The sequence below is a fragment of the Lepisosteus oculatus genome, chromosome 8 (assembly GCF_040954835.1).
Source record: "Lepisosteus oculatus isolate fLepOcu1 chromosome 8, fLepOcu1.hap2, whole genome shotgun sequence".
Taxonomy (NCBI): domain Eukaryota; kingdom Metazoa; phylum Chordata; class Actinopteri; order Semionotiformes; family Lepisosteidae; genus Lepisosteus; species Lepisosteus oculatus.
Genome location: NC_090703.1, coordinates 20,906,387 through 20,929,287, shown reverse-complemented (window position 1 = coordinate 20,929,287; position 22,901 = coordinate 20,906,387). Strand labels below are relative to the sequence as shown.

The 22,901-nt window shown below is 39.6% G+C and overlaps 1 protein-coding gene across 2 annotated transcripts; it reads right to left on the bottom strand.

Annotated features, from left to right (window-relative positions):
• Positions 1-342: 342 nt before the first annotated feature.
• Positions 343-22,860, bottom strand: LOC102696126 (synaptosomal-associated protein 23). 2 transcript variants are annotated; one of them, XM_015350996.2, is made up of 8 exons: positions 22,596-22,860; positions 15,549-15,660; positions 13,439-13,480; positions 11,418-11,466; positions 7,168-7,285; positions 2,944-3,117; positions 2,507-2,651; positions 343-1,653 (listed from the first exon to the last, which is right to left on the bottom strand). In XM_015350996.2, exons 2-8 carry the CDS (start codon positions 15,603-15,605, stop codon positions 1,591-1,593), a joined length of 648 nt encoding a protein of 215 aa, XP_015206482.2. In that variant the 5' UTR covers positions 15,606-15,660; positions 22,596-22,860; the 3' UTR covers positions 343-1,590. The 2 variants fall into 2 exon arrangements, with proteins under 2 accessions (XP_015206482.2, XP_006632625.3); XM_006632562.3 differs by lacking the exon at positions 22,596-22,860 and adding an exon at positions 21,272-21,381.
• Positions 22,861-22,901: the final 41 nt, after the last annotated feature.

Sequence of the window (22,901 nt, the reverse complement as noted above, 5' to 3'; positions counted from 1 at the left end):
TTTATTCTAAACAGCACTCTCCTTAAATAGCACTATGCTGCTATAGTGAAACTATTTTTATACTTTGGTAATGCTGATTACACTCCAGTTGTAGTATATGGTTTTCAATACATATAATCTTCAAATGTCTAATTTCTACCTGCTGCAGAATATCTTGAACCCCATCTCTATTAATCTTTTTAGTTCTCCTCTACTTCTGGTTTTAGAATACCCCTAGGCTTCAACTCGGCAGTATCCAGCATCATCAGACATTTCTCTTTAATGCAGGAGAGAAAGTAACTTACAAATGGGCAATTCAGCTTCAGAGCACAAAAATTCAGTGTGGGGAAAAAACTTACTAGATAAAAATGCACATCCTTTTATTGTGTGAAATACAGCATACAGAAAGTGTTTAAAAACACAAGAGGTAACGCCCAAAAAGGATTAAAACAGAACCAGCAGCCTCAAATCTGACTGCTTAACCCCATGAGTACGCAATCAGACTTCACATACTGAGAAATGTTCATCCATATATTTAGAAATTTAGAAAGTATAACCATACTGAAAACATATTATTCAAAACTACAGTTTCACAACTCATTAACAAAACTGAAGACAGCAGACTGAAACAACTGCCTCAAACAGCTGATAATTAATGGTATAAAACTGGGAATTAAGAAATGGATTAGTTTAAGTAAAATATATCATGTATTTTGTAGTCCTCTAACAGGTCCTTGACTAGAGATCAACTTGCTGAAATATTTTTGGCATTGACAGTGCATAACTAAACTTTGGAGCCCAGCATAGAACATTACTACCTAAAGAGCAGGGTTGTTTAATTAAATTCACTTATTATTACTAATAAGTTGTATATTTATTGAGCATTCTACATCAGGACTATCACTATCAGCAGTGGAACAACTATATACAAAACCTTTATGGATACAACTGACGGATACTGGTGATTTGTGGAAAGTCAACTGCAGGCCCAAGTTAAATAATATGCATTAAGTATTCACTAGTACACCCCAGTTCATTTCTTTCGAAGGCATATTTATTCCAAGCTTTTCCCATCGATGCCTGAATTAAATGACTTAAAGAAGATTAAGAGAATGCACCTGCAAAAAAACAGAGTAATCAGTTGATTACAAGACAAAATCCTTAGTGCTGCATAGTTCAGACTTTTTTTAAGTGACTTAAATTGGTCCCTTTTTTTGGGTCCTAATGTGCTGTACCTCAATTGTAATAAATTATATGGTTGAAAGATCACAACTCCACATCTTGACTTTAAATATCTGAATTTTATTTCATTTATCTATGCTTTAATGAATGAGAAAACAAGGGACCAACCTTAGCCACCCTGCATTTACAGTCAGCTTATACTGAATTTATGCTGTCTTCATGACAAAGAGAAGTGTTCCTAAGGGTTCTAGGGATGATCACTTCAACTTGAAAAACATCAGATGAAGGAGAAAAGCTTTAAGATTCATCAGCACTCAGAGCTTTAATGTCCCCTGACATTGTGTTGTGCACTTCCACTGATCGAAACCTTCCAGATTGTCCCAGACACAGACTGAGCTGCAGCACAGGTTCCAGCACTATCCTCTCTTTCTACTTGATGAGCTTGTTAGCTCTCTGGTTGGCTTCATTGATGCGGGACTTATTCACTTCAGCCTAGAAGACAGAGACTTGCATGAGGGCTTGGCAGAGAAGCTCACAATATAGCATTCGTGAAAACTAGCATATGAGCATTCAGGAGTATTGCCACAGTCTGAATTAATAATGCTTTGAGCAAGGCTTAACTAATGGATCTATCATTTGATCACTAGTTAAAAACTTGAATATTTTTCCCCAAGTAATTTTGTGTAAGCACAGTACACTCCCCCTGTACACTCAGGTACCTTGCACAGACCCTATCACATTCAATACATCACATTCCTGCAAGATATTCCAATACAGACTGATGGGTTACTAGGGTGTGTCTGTGACCAATACAATTACTAACTGCACTGAATGACGATCACATTGACACAGCGTGCCCTCTATGGCTAAATCCTCACCTGGTGGCATTTGTAAAGTTGTTTAATGTCAGAGACACACTGACGGGAGAAGCAACATTATCTACAGTATTCTGTCAAGCTTTTGTCATGGGAGTTATAAAGTATTTAAGTCTTATTTACATTATTAAAAATGGTTTATGCTCAGCATGTAAGATGACCATCAGTTAAAAAAAACTATCATATGAATACTCTTATAAAGATGATCACAATACTGCAGCTATTGCTTACCTGTAGAAATTAAGTACATATTTACTTACCAATCCAGCAGTTAGTAATCTGAATAATTAATGTCTTCAATCATAATAGTGTGGGAACCCAGTTTAATCCTATTCAGGATATTTATAAAAAAATCAATGTTCCCAGATTGCAACTTTGAACCTTGCGTAGTGATCAAGTGATCCTCAACAGGAGGAGTGCCCGGAACCGTGTCAGTATATGTGAAACAGAGGTGCGAGTGTGTTGCTCACCTTATCTGTGATGCGGTCGATCTGCTTGTTCTGCTTGTCTATCTCAGAGCCCATGTCCATGGCCATGGTCTTCAGGTTGCCGATGATGCCGCCCACCTGATTCAGGTTTTCCTCCATCTCATCTTCCCGGGCATCATTCGTTATCCTGAGAGAACCGCAGTGCACTAGTCAATCACAGAATACAGCACAGAGCTGGGAGGAAGCTCTAAATACTACAGGTCCTTAATATGGCACTCTTACACCTTGGGACTTCCAAGTGCAGTTTGAGTGTCCACACTATCTCCTGCAACCTTCTCAGTATCCAGGTTGGAGTAAAAAAAAAACATACTGCACTCACACACTTATCAGATGTGTTGACAGTGAAATTAGCTTTGCAGCTAAAGCTCACCTAAGCAAGCCTGATATCGCAGGTGTATAGTTTTTGGGGACTCGGTTACCTCTTGATATAGGGCCCAGATTGGGCTTGGGTGGTGCCCGCATGCCCGTTATGGATTCTGCCGGGCTGACTGGACACCACAGTGCCATCTGTGCTGCCGCTGCTGGCATTGTCCTTGACGCTCCCTGTGCCCCAGGTCCTCTTGTAGCGGTCGCCCATCTCAAAACTCCTCACTCTGTAGGGGGGCAAACAATTCCCCTCGTTACGAGCAGACAGAAGCACAAAAAGCCAATTCAGAAAGATTGCAAGACTGAAGTCGGAGGAGTTGTATCTTTTCAGCTTTCCTTTTTGACTATCAAAAATGTCTGTTTGCATAAAGAGGTTGTAATCTGTGATCTTGTAGTAGGTTACCACTCTACAATCTTTAAATTGAAGAAAAGTACACATTTTACTTCAACACTTCACCCTAATTTTCACTCAAGTGGACAATATAAGATGTAGAAAAGTAAAACCCTCCTTGCTAAACTCAAACATTGTGAAGTTGCATTTTTATTCTTCTGGTCTGTTTCCTTTAGAATCTAGGTTCACGTATTAGATTACAGGTCACGGACCTGATTTTATCTGGAATAAACAGTCTTGAACAAATTTCTTTGCAAATAGACTTTACACTCTCATGCTAGTTAAATGACAGAATTGAAAAGAAATTTTTGCTGTAATGAGCCCACAGTCATTTTAGCAAGTGTGTATTAGTGCCTGATCTTTGGGAGCTCACTGTCTCCAGGAACACTGTATTGATACAATTTGCCAGCAGTGAAGTCCTGAAGACCAAAGGATATTCTTGGTGGTGCTTCATCTGTTTACAAGAGAACCAGTAGGCAGCAGGCAAGTCATGCATTGAAATGTGTGCGTTAAAAACAGTTAATCTCAATGACATCACCATAATTACTGCATACATTCGTTTTCAGCATCCCAAGTACTCACTGCTGAATCTTTGCATCAGGCTCATCACAATAATGCATTTGAGGCATTTTTGTATAACATTTAACAATTGCTGTAATATTTATCAAAATAGCTGACTTTGATTCTGCATTTCTACAACCTCAAGTGGAAATACACATTTCTTTTTACTGTTCCAAGCATGGTTAACTTCCTTTTATGTAGTTAAATCACCAGATCTGTAGGCTGCAAAGATGTAATATGTGATAGTATGTATGATTGAGTCATTTCTAACATTACCCAATTGCTCAAGTGCTTCTACAGTTTCGCAATGTAATCCATATTTAGAGAACTTGTTTAGGCAACGCATAATCCAAAGAGGACAAGACATTCAACCACTGGAACACCTTACTGTTTGGTGTAAGACATTTTTATATGTATGTGCTATTCATTTATTACTCCACTTCACCTTTTGTCTCTTCATCTTTGAACCTCTTATCTGCATCAATTTCCACACAAAATATGAAAACATTTTGTAAATGCATTTAATTGCCGCATTGATTTGTTTTTACTAATTAGGAAATAAAAACACTGAAATACCTAGTTCAAAGGATTTTAACGACAGATATTTCTAAAAATAGGATCTAGGATTATATTGAATGGCAAATCACAGTTCACACTTTTAAATTTTACTATTACTCAAGAAAATAAGTCCGCATTTCAAGATACTTTCAGCACCTTTACCAAGAGATGTTTTCAGAGTTTCCAATTTTCCTTAATGCACTGAAATAAAACTTCTTGGAGGAACATCTGTCTGAATACAAACAGAGCATTTAAATGCCACTGAACGTTGGAAAAGAAAAAGCATTCCATTTGGCTTTTCATGTGTGCATTACCAACATCCTACATTGAACCAGTTGTAAGACAGAGAGTTTAGTTGCTGAAGTCATTCAGTTCTTAGCGCATGCTTGCAAAGATCAGTAGAAGTGTTTGTTGTACAGTGTGCCATCTCTTGCATTACTAGATCACACTGAATGAAGTCTACTCTTCTGAATTAGACTGTATTGCTAAGCTACACCTTGGAGCTGTAGCAAGACAGTGTTCACCTTGGCACCTACGCAGTAAAGGAACTCCAGCCCACTGTGTGTAGAACCAGTGTTTTCACAGTAGGCAGACAGGCATCACTCCATACAGGTTAGCAAGAGCTCTACCGTCCAAAAGAGGCAGCAGTTAAGAAGAGGGAAAGAAAACATGAAAAAAGGATAGTTTTAGCACACATACAACTTAAGGGTTAGTACAGAGCAGTAGTTAGAGGCAACCTAAGGATCTAAATGGCAGCCTGGCAGCCTGCCTAGGCAATGATGTTAATAAAACAGTAAAGAGGGTGAACAACAGTCCTACAATCAAAATTCATCACATGCATTGAAAAGCTGTAAGATCTTCACAGTCTGAGTCAAGTGAACGATCGCTGATGGCCAGGGGTCCACAGAACTGTCAAAATAATGACAAGGTCGGACTAATCAATGTACTGTATTAGCAATCAACCACATCGGAGTCTATATTTAAGGAAAATTGCTGCCCTGCTAAATGTCTACTTTTTTAAACAATGGCTACTAGTAGTATTGAGAGAGATCCAGTGTTTTAATCAAGTCTAGATTTTAACACAAAATATTGTAAAATGGAATGCTGCCATAGGTAGCAGGCAAGTCATGCACTGTACACTGTGCAACCAACTGGAGACTGAAACTTTTAAGATGTTCAAGGGTTCAGTTTATCAAAACTGCCACTGACAACTCTTGCTTTTCTCAAATGCAGATTTAACAAGCAAGCACTGTCTCTTACATACAGGGTTAACTTTACAGTAGCTAACTTCTTAAAATTCTGACATGAATATCCTATTCACACTCACTATGATGAAGGCAGTCTCTATCACTGGGTTTATGGTGTCCATACCTGATAGTTTGGTTACTACACATTTGCATCATAAAACAAATAATGGTTTCCAAGCCAACATCTTAAAGGTTATTTTGGTCCTGCTAATTACCATTTTAACAGTCGAGGTATTGACTGCACATGGAATGGACACACTATTCTGAAAGGGCTCTAGTCTGTAGTTTTATTTAGGACAAAATGTCTACTCAACTCAAAATGTTGCATTCACTTGTGTTGATAAACCTTGAAATGAAATTTAAGATGGTTATACAGTCAATACCTGGCTTTCTGCAGCTAGAGCTCGTTAGTTTGGTTTGCAGTGTTATTTTAACAACTTGAGTTCCTGGAATAAAACATTGGGGTTCACCGAGTGAATTATTTATACTGACTACAGAAAAGCACATATCCTTTAGCAGGTTCTTCGTAGGACCACAATATTTGGCAAGTAAGCCTTAAAACTTATTGCCCTAAATCTAGATATACAGCATATATGGGCAAGTATATCTGTAAATATATCCCTTATGTACACGGTATACACCCCGGAGAGTCGACCCCACATCTCCACGCGACTTCTGGTGGAGTTTGGTACACTGCACAGAATAGCACTCCCATTTATATTAGAGCTCTTTGGCACAATCATGGCTTGTCTGGAGCTGTCTGGAGACATCCTGGGATATGTGGGGGTATCAAGCCTATGCAGAGAGGTGTTACTCTGTGTGGTATTGTCTGCTCTCATCTGGAGTTACAGGGGCTGTCTAGCAAGGTCTGGGTTTTCCCTGGAACTACACTGCACTGTTAGCAGCTGACTGGTAGTGTCTGGAGCCATTCAAAGGTCTTCATCTAGATTCTAGAGAAATGCTTTCCACTCCTGGTCCTGAGAGCTGCAGCACACCAGATTCAAAGGTAAACATGATCATCGGAGCATACACATTTCATGGCAACCTAGGATTTGATTGAACAACTGACTGTATTAAAGAGTCCAGAGTGGAGTGAAGATCACAAGACAGGTGCGCCCTCCACAACAATAACCAAGGTAGGTTAGTTTACGATGTGGTCCCGAGACCAAAATTCCAGAAGGATCCATGAAGGGCCTTAGCAAGGTAATTAAATGTTCTACAGTACCAATTAAAGTAGTCTGAACATTTAAAATTAGCAATGGAACTAAGATTATATTGAACCACTAATAGGTATGTAAACAGTGATGCACAAGGCACCTCATTGGGGGAAAAAAAGATCACTTGCATTACGTTTCTTTCAGATTTACAGGCTAAAGGCAGTTCTTACATCCACAGTAATGTCCCTCTGCATCTTATTGATGAGACAATGGGAAAGATCTCATTTAGTAAATCCGGAACACATGATGCGGTTCCCCTCCTGTAATCTGGGGGGGATATTTTCACTGAGATGTCTGAAGTACCTGTCACAGGGGCAGACGCACAGACCGCAGCACTTCGTCAGGTCTGTCAGGTTCTTTTCAGCTTGTCTCATGTCCTGGTTGATCTGGTCCATTCCCTCATCCACACGTTTCAGTTGTTCTGGAAAAACAACAGGTTACACTTGTTTTTTTTCTACACTTAACGGCTTCAAGTGCCTTTCTTTCCCACCCATAAACTTCATGAGGACCAACATACCAAGAGAGTAACTTTCACAGCACACAATGGGGACTTTTGTCTAAAGACTCATCCCTGAATGAACTTTCTCAAAGGTGGTCACCGTTTTAGCAAGACAGTTTTTGTGTGAAAATGTCAGCATAATTTTTATTGTAGTGGCTTCCATTAGCAAGAGGTGCTAGACTAGAAACAAAATCACTATAGGAGGCCCATTTTTTTCCACCAAAGAACAAACACATTTTCCTATTAAACAGAAATAAAGTAATACATTTACAACTTGTAGTACACTGAATTAAAAATCCTCTATTTTCCAACTGTATTGACAGACATGTCTAAACAATTGAGCACAGATGTTCAATTGTGAATAGATGTTCACAACTTTTAGTAAACTTTCATTGTGAAACGATTGTCACTTATGGAGTAAAGGATGCATAATTTCAAAGCTTCATGGTTCCACACTGCATCATAATAAAGGTATTAATGGCAGAACTTTATAAATGTATGTCAGCCAGTTTTACAAAAAACACATGAAGACGACCTTGTATGTCTGATTGCTAAGAATAAGGAAATCCTTTCATCTTGTAGAGAGCATTAAATGTTGATCAATGATCCTAGAAAGCTATAAAAACAGATTACCTGGATTGCTGAACACAACCAGAAGCTTTCTGTCCAATCCACTGAGAATGTCAGATCTTATCAATTTGACTCTGGCTACATGCTGTTGTTTTAAGCAAATATTTGTAGACATCTAACGTACACAAGAACCTACTGAAATTGCAGGGAGTGAGCCCAGTTAGCAAGTATCGTTTCAAAATACATATAGGCATAATCCCTTTCTTACCTTGGCCTGCATCAAAAGCTTTCAAATAAAGCTACATTCACAAAGATTTGCATTGCTGCCCTTGTGCATGAGTCGGGAACATTTGTTCTTTATCCAGTGTAGCATGATAAGGGCTTCTTTCCATAAAGGCTGAGAGATGCATGTGCTATATCCTAGAGAAGTTCCATGTTTTCTGCAATATACCCCATATGGTGAAAAATGACACATATATCTAAAGTTATATATATCTACTGTTGCAGTCAAAATACACCAGTCATCACAATTTTTTGTACGGAACATCTTGCCACAAACCAGGATTTTCTGCCACTATCTGTTGCAACGTTAATTAACACCTCATCTTCCTTATGCAGATGAGAGAAAATCAGCACTGCAACCAATTCCTGCCTGCTAGCATCATTCAAGTAGTGGTGAGCCGAATCCATTATTGTCCTGCATCATGAATTGTGCATCATGCCTGCTTTCATGTTCACCACACAAATTCATCCATATTCTAACCTTTTCTTCCAATCCAGGGTCACAAGAGAGCCTCAGCCTATCCCAGCAAGCAATGGGCACAAGGCAGGATACACCCTGGATGCGACGCCGTTCCATCGCAGAGTAGACAGACACAAACGCAGACGAGCACAAACTCAAATGATGGCCAATTAACCTACTGGTATGTTTTTGGACTGTGGGAAGAAACTGGCGCACCTGGAGGAAACCCATGCAAACACAGAGAGAACATACAAACTCCACACAGAGAGCACCCTAGGTCCCAGGCTCCAGAGCTGCAACTGAACCACTATGCTCCACACAAATTCTCTAACTGGTAAATCTGTGGATGGATCCAACCAGATGAGAAAACCCGCTGGTTATGCATTCCCTACTGTTTCTGCAGGGCAATTCTATTGTCTCACTGAAGAACAATTTCCTTTTGGAAATGTGTTAAATGCTAAGAGGTACTTCCCATCAATGCCAGTGAATATGGAAAATGAATATTTACCAATAAATATAAAAGTGACGTATTTCCAAAGGCCATCATGTGTGAGATGAATGCAACACCTGTGTGGAAGACGTTTAGGGCACTGTTTCTCAACTCATGTCATGAAGGAACACTGCTTTGTCTGGTTTCTACCCCAGTTAAGTTCTTAAGCACAAGCTTGGTTTCAGTTTTCTCTGTGTGGCATACAGGATTTGTACCTGGACCGATTTCTGAGTGTCCTAATTGCCCTCAATCTTGTGTTCTGCCTGAACTGTAACCAAATGGGCCTACAAAAGGACAAAACCCTCACCTTGGGCTTGTCTGACACAATGTCATTCCCATCTCTCTCTGATCTTGCATTGAAGTAAAGGCTGTTCAGTCAGTATTAATAAAGGCGAGCAAGATGTGCAGAGGCTATGTAACGTTCTGTATGCTGAAGTTGTTGGAAACAGTTATTTGAAGTCAAGTATTTTTCACACTCAAGACTAAAGAAATAAATTGTAAGTGTGATGTGTAAACAGGCAAGTTCAGTATTGATGGAACGGAAGTGGAAACAGTCACCAGCTTTAGGTTTTTGGGAATTCACATCTCTAAAGATCTAAGCTGGACTGTGAACACTGACTCTATCATGAAGAAGGCTCAGCAGCGCCTTTATTTCTTGAGGTGCCTCAAGCGATGGGGGATGCCAATACATGTGTTAGTGAACTTCTACCGCTGCACTATCGAGAGCGTCCTCACCAACGGGATCACCGTGTGGTATGGCAACACCTCTTCGCGAGAAAGAAAGGCACTGCAGAGAATGGTCAATATGGCCCAGAAGATCATCGGCTGCGGTCTCACCGAGATTAAACAGCTCTATGAGGACCGCTGCCGTGGTAGAATTCTGGCCATCACAGAGGACAGTCACCACCCCGGGCATGAGCTCTTCATCCCACTGCCGTCAGGCAAGAGATATAAGAGCATACGGACACTTACCACTAGATTCTTCAATAGCTTCAATCCACAAGCAGCGAGATTCGCGAACACATTTAGCCATCCCCCTCGGACCACACCTACACCATCACCATCTACCTCTTTATGATTTCTTATCTATTGCACATCTCCAGTCATTGTTTACATGTCTGTATTGTAGACAGTTTGAATGTAAACATGTTTACTTGCACATTGTCTACTGTTTGTTTGTATATTGTCTTGATGCACTGTTTGCACTTTGTTTTGTTTTTTACACTTGTTTTACAATCGAGAGACTTTCTGTAAGTAAGAATTCCATTGTACCAGTACCGTTTACATATGGCAATAAAGTTCAAGTTCAAGCAGACCAATTTAAGTCATCATTACCACCGGCAAGTTAGAGCTCAGATGGACTGAAAATTATGGGGACCACTTATCCAGGAAATGGAATACATAAGAACTGAATGTCATGGAAACATCCCACAAGTCAGTGATCACATGTGTGAACATACCAAGACAACTTCCCCAAGACCTTGGAAAGAGGGGTTACAGAACAGTGGGGGTGCAACTTGTCCCACACTCTAGACCATTTGCTTCCAAGAGCCAAGAGAGCCTTTCCATACACAGGGCACAGGCCTATGTAGAAGCTGCTAAGAGTATTAGGATTAAAGATATTTTTATTGCTAGTGTGTATTTGGACATTTTAGGTGATTCTGACATTTTGTATGGTGAGGACCTGTGCATCACTTAGCTAACAAACAATATCACAAAGCAATGTGATTCAAGGAGAATCACAGAACAATGACATTTTCAAAAGAAGAATAAATATTTTTTTATTATGTGATCTTTTATTTTTTCTTAATAGTGTACAGTGCAGTACTAAATAACTCAAAACAGACACTAAAAACATTTTCTGGCATGTTGCAAGAGAACACCTTTTGAATGGAAAATGATGGTTGCTTCACTAGCAACTGCTCTGCAGAAAGAACTGTGCAGCATGATAGAAACTGTCTATCTGAACAACTATTAAGGCCTGCAGCTATCATTAAAGGACTACTCCCGTTTGAACACTTTACAAAAAGCTTTCTTTTATCTCAGTACTTTCATTAAAAAGCATTAAACCTTTTGTGGTGTTTGTTTCTGTTAAATATTAATAGAAATCACACAACACAATCAGTGTTTAACATTTTATGTAAACCTGTGTGTTATTCCAGACTTTTTGAGGAGATGTGTAAGAATCTTTAGCTGAGAGTTGAAGACAAGTTATTAAAAACAAATACACTCCTAGCCTACAAAAAACTCACCCCCCTGCTCGTCCAGCATTGTTATAGTTTTCACACCCGTCTCTCGGCTCTGCAGATAAAGGGAGATTCACATTAATTTAGTCCATGGAAGGCTGGTGCAACACATTCCTTTTACACTTTGCAGATAAAAGGGAACCAGATGACAAGAGTACTGTAGCTCTTTCTATGTGTGTTTTCACATTCAAGTCCAAAACACTCCGAGGTCCACTTGTTAATTTTATGCCTAACTGTATATTTGTCAGTGCTTTGACAATAAAGAATATACATACAGTGGTTATAAAGACCTTTTAAAGCCTTCAGGGACAAACTTCACATCATGTCTAGTGCGTCGTTTCTGCCTATACTCCAGATTTCACTGTCTTATTTGCTATTCCCGAGGTTGTGCACCAGCACACAGACAACTGAGCAAGGCATGGAGAACACAACACAAGGTGTGCAGAGTTTTCATGGGAAATGTTTCTCATTCAATATATGGTTCAGGAAAATTAAAATTAGTGATTTGTTCAGCAAAACGGAATAATTCCTCCAGTTTTGAGCAAAGAAAATGCATGGCAGATATTTTCTAATCTGTCCACTAGTTAGAAATGCTAATGCAAAACAACCTAGACAGAACACACACCACAGACCACAGGGGAAATGACACAATGCAGACATGAAATAGCGAGGGTAAAGAGGGCAAAAGATACTAACATGCCCTGTAAATTTGTGTCTTAAATTAGTTATCTTAAACACTTAAACACTCCACAAACTCTTCTTACAAGAGAAAAAAAATTGTTTTTCCTGCATCACAGTTTTTTTAGCATTTGTATCATGTAACTTTAAGAGCTGCAGTTTAGCAGGTGACAGATGGCAAAAGACCACTACGAAATCATTACAGTAAATGCTGTATAAAACTATACTGTTACACTATATTTATATATATACAGTATATTTAAGTGTAACAGATGTTTTACCTTGTATTCCATTGACTGTTGTTTGTCTTTTTAGTATGCAAATGGAAAGCTTTAAAAAGACTACATTTTCAAAGGCTGCTTTGTGAAAGATGTTTTACCAAAGGATTTAGAATACTTTGCAGTGAGCCTGGCAGTTGATAATTTCTGATCAGCTGTAATACATTGATACATTTTGATACATTTTCACGTTTAAACATTTTATAGACATCTCGAGGAGAAAGGGGCATGGTATAAAAAATAATATTCTTTATATTTTTTTTAAAGAAACAGCTGAATGAAATCAGTGTAGCTACTAGCAACCTACAAATACTAGGTGTAACAGTGTGGCGCAGTGGTTAGGGATCTGAACTTAAAACTGTAAGCTCGTGGGTTCAAATTCCAATTAAGACAGAACTGTTCTACCCTAGAGGAAGATACTTCACCCAAAATCATTCCAGTAAAATACCCAGCTGTATAAATGGATGAATGTAAGTTGGATTTGTTAAAAATGCCAGCCAACTTAACAAAATAATCATAGCAACCAAAGAACCTACATAGGTCAAAATAGTTTGTTTGTAACCTCCTATATGTCTTTATACCAGGTCAGGACACTGTCTGCAACTTCTAATCAGCAAAGGCTCTGGTTAGCTGAACAGGAAAAAAAAATCATGTTACAAAACCACTGGTGCGTGTGGTTCTGTTAAACACTTCTTTAAACTGTGTAGATCATAAAAGCATCAAAACGCTTGGTTCCTCATTAGCACTACAGAAGACAGCCAGTTTTCTTTTAATAAGACACAATATGCTTTATATTGATTTGTGAAAAAAAAATGACAGGTTCTATAATGTCCTGATGTCTGTATGATTCAGATCTCTGAAATTTCAAGGCCTGAATGTACAAAATACTGAAAAGGAGAAGCTCTGTACCACTGTGAACAAATGACACCACACATTTAGGAACAAGATTTCAATAAACCAATGTAATTTGTCACGGCAGCTTTACGCCACTTTTTCAACCCATCTAAGAATAATCTAGAGACCACAACAATAGCAACAGTGTAAAAACTGAAAAAAGAAATACAGGCTTACCTCCTCTGCCAGCTGTAGCATCCTCCTGGTGCTTTCCAGTGACTGAAAAAGAAAATCCATAAGTTCTACAGGTGGGAAGCTATGAACAGCTATATAGTATACAATACACAATTGTGTTAATTAATTTGTAGTTTCTTTTTAATTGATTCTTCAAAGCTGTTTTTCAAATCACACAAGGTTTATGACGCTGAAAAGTGAAGGTGAAGGTGTCATTATTCCACTTTCAGGAAGAACCCTGATTAACAGTGACTCAGATTTCACAGTACACTCAGGGTGCTTGTTTCAAGTTGCACTGAATACAAACACCCTGGAACAGGTACACCAACAACTGAGGACAAAAACACAGAGGAACAATAAAAACTGCAGTATAAATTTATATGGATACTGAAAACACAGTAAAATTATTTCCTCTTGTAAACCAAAGTTAACCAGCTGGAGAATTTTATTTGCAATTGTCAACGAATAAGGCCAAACGCCATTTATTTCAAGCCTAAGCGATGTGTTAGGCTCATCTGAACCATAGGAATAGGCTGCTGCTACTTTCCCTCTGTATTAATGAAGTGTTTCATGGAGAAACAAACACAGTTTGAGGAGGGAAAAGTCCCCACTTAGGGAAAGACTTTTGGCACTTTGGCCCACTGAGATGGACTTTCCAGGTGGTGTACAACTAACTCCTGCAAGCTTGTGGTGTTACTAGCGAGAGCAGGGTCTTTCCTCCATGCAATGCTGTTGCAGCTAGGGGGCTTGACATGAACAAATTAGCAGATGGCACACAATTGTGTTTACCTGCTCTTCACACTCCTCCTGCGCTAGCATGAAGGCTGAAGCATGGTACCAAGATGATGACTCCAAAATTCAGGACTGGGGTATAGAAAAATGGGACCACACCCATGAGACCCATTAAGCAGGCAATCTTTTAAGGGGATTCCGACATTGAAGAGGTAGTCAATTCCACAAAATGGTAGCCCTGCAACACTGGCTTCTCAGACAAGCACAGACACCAAATATCTGTACCTGCAGCCACAGTTCCTCTCATCCTGAACACTACTACACCAGCTGAATCAGTGACACCACAGTGGAATGTCATACTGGAATCCAGTCAATCCAGGCAGTGTTGCTGTTACCGTCTGCTTGTCTCATTCTCATTAAGAGTGAATAATGGCTTAGCATGACCTTTCAAACACCGAGCCTGACTCAAACCTGTAATTCAGATATTAAACTCTGGGGAACACCACTATTGCAGGCAATGTATTTTATGAATTTGAGGAAGTAAAATTACTGAACCAAAGAAATGTTTTCCCCCACTTCAGCTGCAACTAGATGAAGAAAATATTCAAAATGGAAATACCAATGACTATTGTATACACTTCTCTAATTTAGCATGGGTTGTTTTTTGTATTGAAAAATCTAGACAAATGAGGGAAAGATCTGTTCTTTTGTTCCCTCATAAATAAAAAAGTTGTCTACAACCATCCTAGCTAGTAACACCAAGTTCTGTTGCAATCTGCAAAACTAAATTGCAAAACAGAAGGCGTGAACAAACTAAACTGAAAATGAGTTACTTTATGCTAGTGTGCAGTTGTGCATCAAGGACAGAGCTGTGCAGAAGTACCAGTCTAATGGCTGTTTTTATTAAACAAAACCAACAATGAGGTTCAAAACAAAAAGAGCCATGAGCCCATTTCCTTTGACTTCCCAGCCTAGTAACTTTGATTGTATAGTACAAAAAACATAGAGTAATTCATTACCATACAATGGGTACACAACAGTACAAAAAAAACTTTAAAAAAAAATCTGTTGTCCAAATAACACCTCTCAAAGTCTTGTTTTTCAGGATATTTTGAAACACATGGGTAGACAACATAGGCATGTGTCTATGGGAAGATATACAGGAGGTCTTGCATATAATGATGACATCATTAAAACAACTTTAATAGAATATTTTAAAAAGGGACAGAAAAAAGTACTTTAAATAAAATAAGAAAAACTTGCATATAATTTTAGAGCAGCTTTTGCTTTTCAAGAGGTCTGTCGAAATCTCAAGAGTCCTGCCAGCCACACACTCTCTGCTGAGGCTGTGCGGGGTGCAGAGGCACAGAGCCAGGCCTACCTCGTCAGTCACTTGGTTGGCCCGCATGGTTATATCCTCCACTGACATTTCCGCCATGCTGCTGGAGTTCTGGGGCGCTCTGCTGATACCCACCAGCTGTGCACTCTGTGGTCTGTGGAGAGAGAAAGCAGGATCTAGGTGTTACTATGCAAGACAGGTAAAAAACGAGCCTGAGTGACTCGACCAGGAAAGACACTCGCCCAAACCCAAGAGGAGCTCTAGGATGCAGTGGCCCGGGTTCGAGTTTGCTCGCGATGCTTATGGCTTTCAAACATGTTCTTTTAATTCTATGAGTTTGGAAGCCGCATTAGCCTCATGTTGCTAACCTATTAGCGTGATGAGAGTGAAAAAAATACAGTTCCTGCAATATATAACTTTATCATTACTTCCGACTTGAAATTCTACACATTTTTCCAAGCTGGAACTGCATTTTTTAAAATGCCTTGCGGACTAAGCCTATGTATTACAGTTAAGGTTTCTTTTTTTTACCATCTGTGATCACACTTTCAGCTTGCTGCCCATGAATATTTATGTACTGTGTGGTAATTTCACAGCTGCCATTACATCTGCTAAAGCAGCAGGCTTTCATCTGCATTTTCTGCTGCTGCACTTCACACTCTGGATCACAGATCCTATCATTCTTAGCATTCTCTGCTGCCCATGGCATATGCATTTGGGATGAGACGGCTAGTTCTGGAATACTTTATTTTTTTCCTGTGGTTAGTCACTTCAAAGACTAACTTGAGTACAACTACAGTCTGAATTCAATAATCAATTAACAATCATACAATCCCAGAAAAGCAGAACCCTCCTGCTTGAATTTAATAGCCAATAATCTGTCTCCTTTCAAGAACCAGCTGGGTAAGATCCTGGGAGCAGCAATTAGCTACTACCATACAGGACAGATAGGCTGAATAGCCTTCTCCCATTTCTGAGCTCAGTCCTTTCCACCCCATTACCTTACACCCCTAAGCTGTTCATTGACACAACTAGATGCTTCAGTGTCAGGATTTTTTTACCTGACGTTTAGTGCCTTAATGTCCACTCCTGGAATATAAACATGTGATGCTACCACAAAGCAAACTGCAAAGGTGCCAAATATTTAGAAAAGCCACAGATATCCTAGTACAAGGTGAATGGTTATGCTATAGTCAGGCCATGCAAAACCTTCGAGTCAAGTGATGTACTTTGTTACATTAGCCCTCTGACCAGTGATACACAGTTTACACCCTCTTTAGCCAGCTCTTTGTACTCCACACTACAGTTATCATTCAATTCTCCTGATCACCGTTCAGTAATCCATAAAAATACCTTGCACAATTTAGGTTTTTATACTTACCTTTGCAAGGTTACTGAATAATACGTTGACTTAAGGAGGCTTAAAAAGAATGAATCCACCCATGGTATTTAGGGCTCTGGTGTCACAATCCACAGCACACTGTGTTGGTAACTTTGTGATCTAGCACCGGGAATTTCCGCTAGCATGAAGGCTGAAGCACCGTACCAAGATGATGACTCCAAAATTCAGGACTGGGGTATAGAAAAATGGGACCACACCCATGAGACCCATTAAGCAGGCAATCTTTTAAGGGGATTCCGATGTTGAAGAGGTAGTCAATTCCACAAAATGGTAGCCTTGCAACACTGGTTTGGTTCAAACCAATGAACAGAAGAAACAAAACGACAGATTGGGGCAATTGAGGGGGGACCCTGGTAACAGTGTGATGCAAGACGTGACAAAAAAAGAGTGAAGAATTCTGTATTAATGCACATTAGCCCAAAACAGAACAGAAACCGAGAGGCAGAGCTCAGTTATCATTTAGCTAAAAGCTGAAAACTGCAATTAAAGAGAGATTTAGATCTAGCAAGGTTAAGACACTGAACTCTGCCTTCCTCTGTGGCATGAGCCATCTTTTCCCTTTCCTCCTTTGTCCCCGACCCTCGCTTGATCACCCTTCCGCCCCAGGCCTGAAGTGAAATTGCACGGCATCAGTCCTGCAGTCATACACACACAAAGCCATTTTGACCACTGACCAGCTTACTTTCCTTTGCAAAGGACAGTGCGAACAGGCAGTGTCTTTTCATTTGCAGCCACATTTGCAATGGAGACTTTATCCCCTTCAAACTAATGTTATGTTACACTTTGTTGGCCATTCTTGCAACATCTTGTCTCTCTGTTTCCCCACCAAGAAGAAAGTTTATAACTTTCCTTGGACTCACTGTACTTCTAAGGAAGCCCAATTCAGATTACCACATCCTCTTTTTTTAGATACTATCTTCACTTACACAGGACTAGAAGAGATCACTCGTATCCTTTAAATGTTCATGTGTGCTTTATCCGGGATGCTGAAGGATCCAGAAAACTGTTTAATATTTTAATGACTCAAAAAAAGCTTTGATCAACACCCTTATGTTAACAATCTGCATTAAAGCCCTTGCACAAAATGGCTGATGGGTTTTCAAATATCTTGAAGAATATACTTTAGAATTTTTAATTGGTAACTTTTAAGTCTTCATATTTATAGGTTTTTTTCAGTTTAACTTTACATTTCATTCTATTCAGGCCTGGAAAAGTCTGTCTAAGCTCTAAGGTTTTTCTACAACATCTTTTTTACAAGATACCCAAGCCAGGGCACTGAATACCTTTATCCCTGAAGATCTACACTGCCCTTAATTCTTGGACATCCTATTGGTTTCAACATAATGGCTAGATCTTCTCGGACTGATCTGCCATGCACTTCATAGATATGGTCAAAGTTCTTGCATGTCAATTCCTACATGAAATTACACTAAATTTAACTTGCCATTTATCTGTTTATTTCTGTATTTTGGCTAGAACACTTGTGGTTTACACAATCACATTGTGTATGTCAGCTAGATATCTTTCATATCAGTCAAATTAACTGTTTGCAAGGCAGGACTTGCTGCTGACCTCATGACTGAAGAATGACATGTGAGTTTATCACTTCTGCCCATAAGAGGCAAGTACACAGATATTCAAACAGCGGCAGCTCAAATGAAATACTATAGCTGCCACCTTCTCAACCCACTTTGTATAGCTTTTTCTTCGGTACCTGAGAAACTAGAAATTAGCCTTATCATGTGAAATAGTTGAAATACGACCGAGCCTTCCTTACATTCTTATCCCCTGATGAACAATGCTAAAATGAATGCGAGTAAGAATGGTGAAAACTGTGTGCATCAAAGTGTGACTTCCTTGTGGTGGCAACTACAGAAACTCGACATTCTCCAACTTCCGTGCTGTGAAAAGCTGCTTTAGTCTTTTTCACAAAGGCAGCAACAGACTCCACGAAGAAAAATGTTGTGCCTTTTTTTCCTGTTTATTTGTGAAAACAATTTCACACACAGCCATCAGACCAGATGCCTGCTCCTGTCGCATTACACTAAGCTTAAGAGTGCTGGTATATTTGCTTAAGGCTACAAACATTTCCAGCTAGTCCACAAAAACCTGTTCTCCAGCAGTAAAGAACAAAGCGACTCAGAAGTCGTCTGTGGCTCTTTATACTTTTTCAATGGAAGAGAAAACATCTTCGCTTTGGAGTGGACTTTTAACCTGCGAATGGCATTTGCATCCCTGTCAAACCACAAAACATTTAGACACTTGGAAGTGTCACATTCCCCTCGAAACTATGCATAAAAAGGGAAAAAAAATTTTTTTACAAAAATGCTGCAGTCTTCAGCAAAGGGCTAAAAAAATGGATTTCCCATCCAGCAAAAAGAGGACTAAAACTTATCTTAGTTGCTTGTTTCATAACAGATTAGTTTCGGCCGAGAGAAACATCCAGGTGTCAAGTGAAGGCTTCACGGCCAAAACGTTGTTTTCTTTCTCCCTTTTTCTCAGCATGGAATAAACCTATTACTTGTTCCTTTGCAGCCTACGCATGCTGACAGTTACCACCTGAACTACTAAAGCTTTTATGTATTCCTATGAAGCAAACGAAGGTGATTCCATTATAATGCATTTCTACAATGACCACAAGAAAGCTAGTTGTCGCCTCTAAAGCAGAAGAAATGTTGGCTTCAATCACTCAGCTAAGGCCTTGAGTTGTTTGGATTTCCCTATAACACAGGAAATGGGATGAGTGAAACCGTCAGCTGAAGCATGCCATATTTTCTCTCATGGAGTGCTCCCCCTTCTCTTCACCCATCACTAGCTGCCGGATGCCCTGAGTGATTCAAACTGCTAAAACAGTAGGAAAACAGGATGATACCGTGTTCAGCGCACACTCAGCAGTTTGTCGGCTTACTGATTAAAGCCTGTGGATCAGAAGAGGTACAGCAAGGCCTTGGAACGATTCCTCTGCTTCCTCATTTAAAGTTAACCCACCCTTGCCCACAGCAATGCAGCTCTCCTGCCCGAGACCCATCAGTCTGTTAACAGAAATATAGTTGTTCCCAGTCAGGGTCAGTGGCCTCCAGGAACTATACCCTGGACAGGACACCAGACCATTGCAGTGCATGTTAACACAGAAACGCCCCAGTTTGCGATGACAATGATCCCAGCGAGCACATTGCTGCGAGGTGGGAGGACACTGGAGCACCTAGAGAAAACTGAAGCCAGTGGGGAGCAACATGCAAGCTCCACACACAAGGTGTTCCCGTCCAGGAATCAACATGATTGGTTCGAAGAAGCCATTATTCCAACTTGAACGATATTTTTTTTAATTCTGGATCTCTTATTTCCCTGCTTTAGAAGCCATGAAATAGGTATTCTAACTTCATCTTAAAAAAACATTTGTAAATAATCTATTTCAATAGTTAGGGTCACTAAGTAAACAAACTAAAGCCACTGGGGTGTAAAAATCCATAAATGATATCGGCTTTACTAGTACTTTTACTAATCTACGTCAGATACGGAGCCAAAGAAATATGTAAATGAAAAAAGTTCACTGAAAAAGACTATTTGAGAATCGTTGTAGCTACAAAAACGGTTGTGGAATAGTTTTATAACGATATCTATAACGTTAGAGAGCGAAACATTTTCAGATCTTTTAATTCCAAAGGAGTTTAGAAGTTTAGTCTTTTCCAACACACAAAGGAGTAAGTACGTGCCAGATACTTCTGCTCCAGAAGTCTTCACATACAACTTTTACAACCGTCTCCCAGTAACATAACTATAGAAGAGCACTCTTGTGTTGCGGTCTTGAAAATTAATGACTCCTGAATCTTCCTTAACTGGAAACCCACAGCACCCCCACCACACTCGCGAAGCCCCCACTCGGCGGAGAGCCCCATTTCTTCAATGCCTCATGTTGAGGCCGAAAAGAAAAATCCCTACAACCGATCTGAGTCCTCGCTTCTTTGCATGTTATTATCATAGGAAAGGGTCGAGTTTTACCGACTTCCAAAGGAGCCGTGGACGTTTCGAAACGGAAAACATTTATTTTTCCCTGTAGTGGGTGGATTGATACCGGCAGCCGCCACGAACAGAGGCGTTTCGCTGTTTTTATTCATAGAGAATTATTCTTCATGTTCCGTTTTGTTTCTCTAGCAGACTATTGCTTTGTACTTCTAACTAGCTCAAACCCTGTTTACAGCTGTGTAGTTGTTCTTTCTCCTCTGCTATTTCAGCAGCGGAACACCCTTCCGCGACGAGAAATAACGAAGTCCAGCTTCTCACAAAGTTTAAAATGACTACCCTCTGAGTCCCTGACAGCTGAAGAAAGGTGGTAGAAAGCGCAGATGGATTAAATAATACTTACTGTGATTTTAAGTTGAAACACACTCAGAGCTCCCAGTCGGGGGTACAGAGTCGAAACAAATTCCTTCAGTCGGCTACTGATTTGCACTGCGCATGCGAGGATCTGATTAAGGACAGCGGCCGCTTTGAGCATGCGTCCCAGTGCTGGGAAACTTGAATTACGTCATCCCTTACAGAGTAGGAAAACAACCTATCCAACACCAATAAAGGGAAGTGCTTTAGAAATGAATCCCGTCAAACATGCTGTATCTAGTTTTGGAATTAAACTGGATGATCAATTGTAATTTACACAAAGAACATTTTTTACACTTTCCCCGACCCATCACTGTGTATATACCAAAATGATTTTAATGATTAGACTATGTCGTATGTAATGAATGACTCTTGAGCTGTAATGGTTTCCTCCGTACATTTCACTTTCACACGAAATTAAACATTTACGAAGATTTAACGTTTCGTTGACGTATTCTTGGAAGTGGGCTATGAATAACTTCTATAAACGGTATTCTTTTTTTCTCTGTACAGATGTTTTTATGGAGAAATAAAAAGTACACAAAACACTTCCTGAAACAATAATACTTTAATACTATTTTATTAATTCAAATTATACACACACACACACATATTCGGAATTTTGAAATACTCCATACCATTAGTACGCTATTGGTGTTGCATATAATTCCAATTAATTTATTGAAGAATGAGACTAAAAATGTACAAATATCAGATGTATCTTGCCAACTGTGAACATTTGGTAGTGAAAGGAAACCAGCAGCAGAATTCCATTAGTCGTCACGACAGAAGATTAAACCGTTTCACTTTTCATTTAATCATGTTAAAACACTTAGCATGTTGTGTAGTAAAATGATACGCTGCTATGCCGATGTGTTAAACATTTCCCATTGTTATATTTTTAAGACCTGTTAATCGTTTTTCATGATGAGTGTCAAAACCAGTTGAAAATCTTAAAACAGTTTTTCAAAATTACATATAATACGCATAAAACATTGATGAACACCACGACGTGTATATAATACAATGGAAATTGTATATAGCTAGCTATACTATAACAGTAATTACTCATTTCTTACACTTACTGTATATAGCGCTTGTCTGGACACTCCACTCAAAGCGCTTTACAGGTAATGGGGACTCCCCTCCACCACCACCAATGTGCACCCCGCACCTGGATGATGTGACGGTAGCCATAGTGCACCACTACGCTCACCACACACGATAATTGTACTACCCTAAAAAGATCAATTACAATGCAAACGAACATTGCGGAAAAACAAACTATTGGTTTTAATTATAATATTACAAACCTTGAAGCGGTGCCTTGTGCATAAACAATTGCGGAACAGATAAAATCAGGGTTACACCAGTAACCAATTCGAAAGCAGGCGCTCTGGTGCAGGACGGGGGACCTCTAGCGTGTCTTCTCTCCTTCTTTCCCCGCCCGGGATCTGGAGGTGAGACTCGAAACGCAGAGCTTTTTAACAGAATTTGTATAGAAATGCCTATTCCACGTAGACAACAAAGTCCTAGAAAAATGTAGTCTCGGCCTTGAATCCCCGCTCCCAGGAGCTCCTTGAGCACGATTCGCTCCCAGTATTTCCTCAGTTCTGTTG

Coding starts and splice junctions, on each gene's coding strand:
- LOC102696126 (XM_015350996.2), bottom strand. CDS start 15,605: ATGGCGGAAATGTCAGTGGAGGATATAACCATGCGGGCCAACCAAGTG. Junction 11,467..13,438: donor TGCTACAGCTGGCAGAGGAG/GTAAGCCTGTAT, acceptor CTTTATCTGCAG/AGCCGAGAGACGGGTGTGAA. Junction 2,652..2,943: donor TCTGGGCCCTATATCAAGAG/GTAACCGAGTCC, acceptor CGGTTCTCTCAG/GATAACGAATGATGCCCGGG.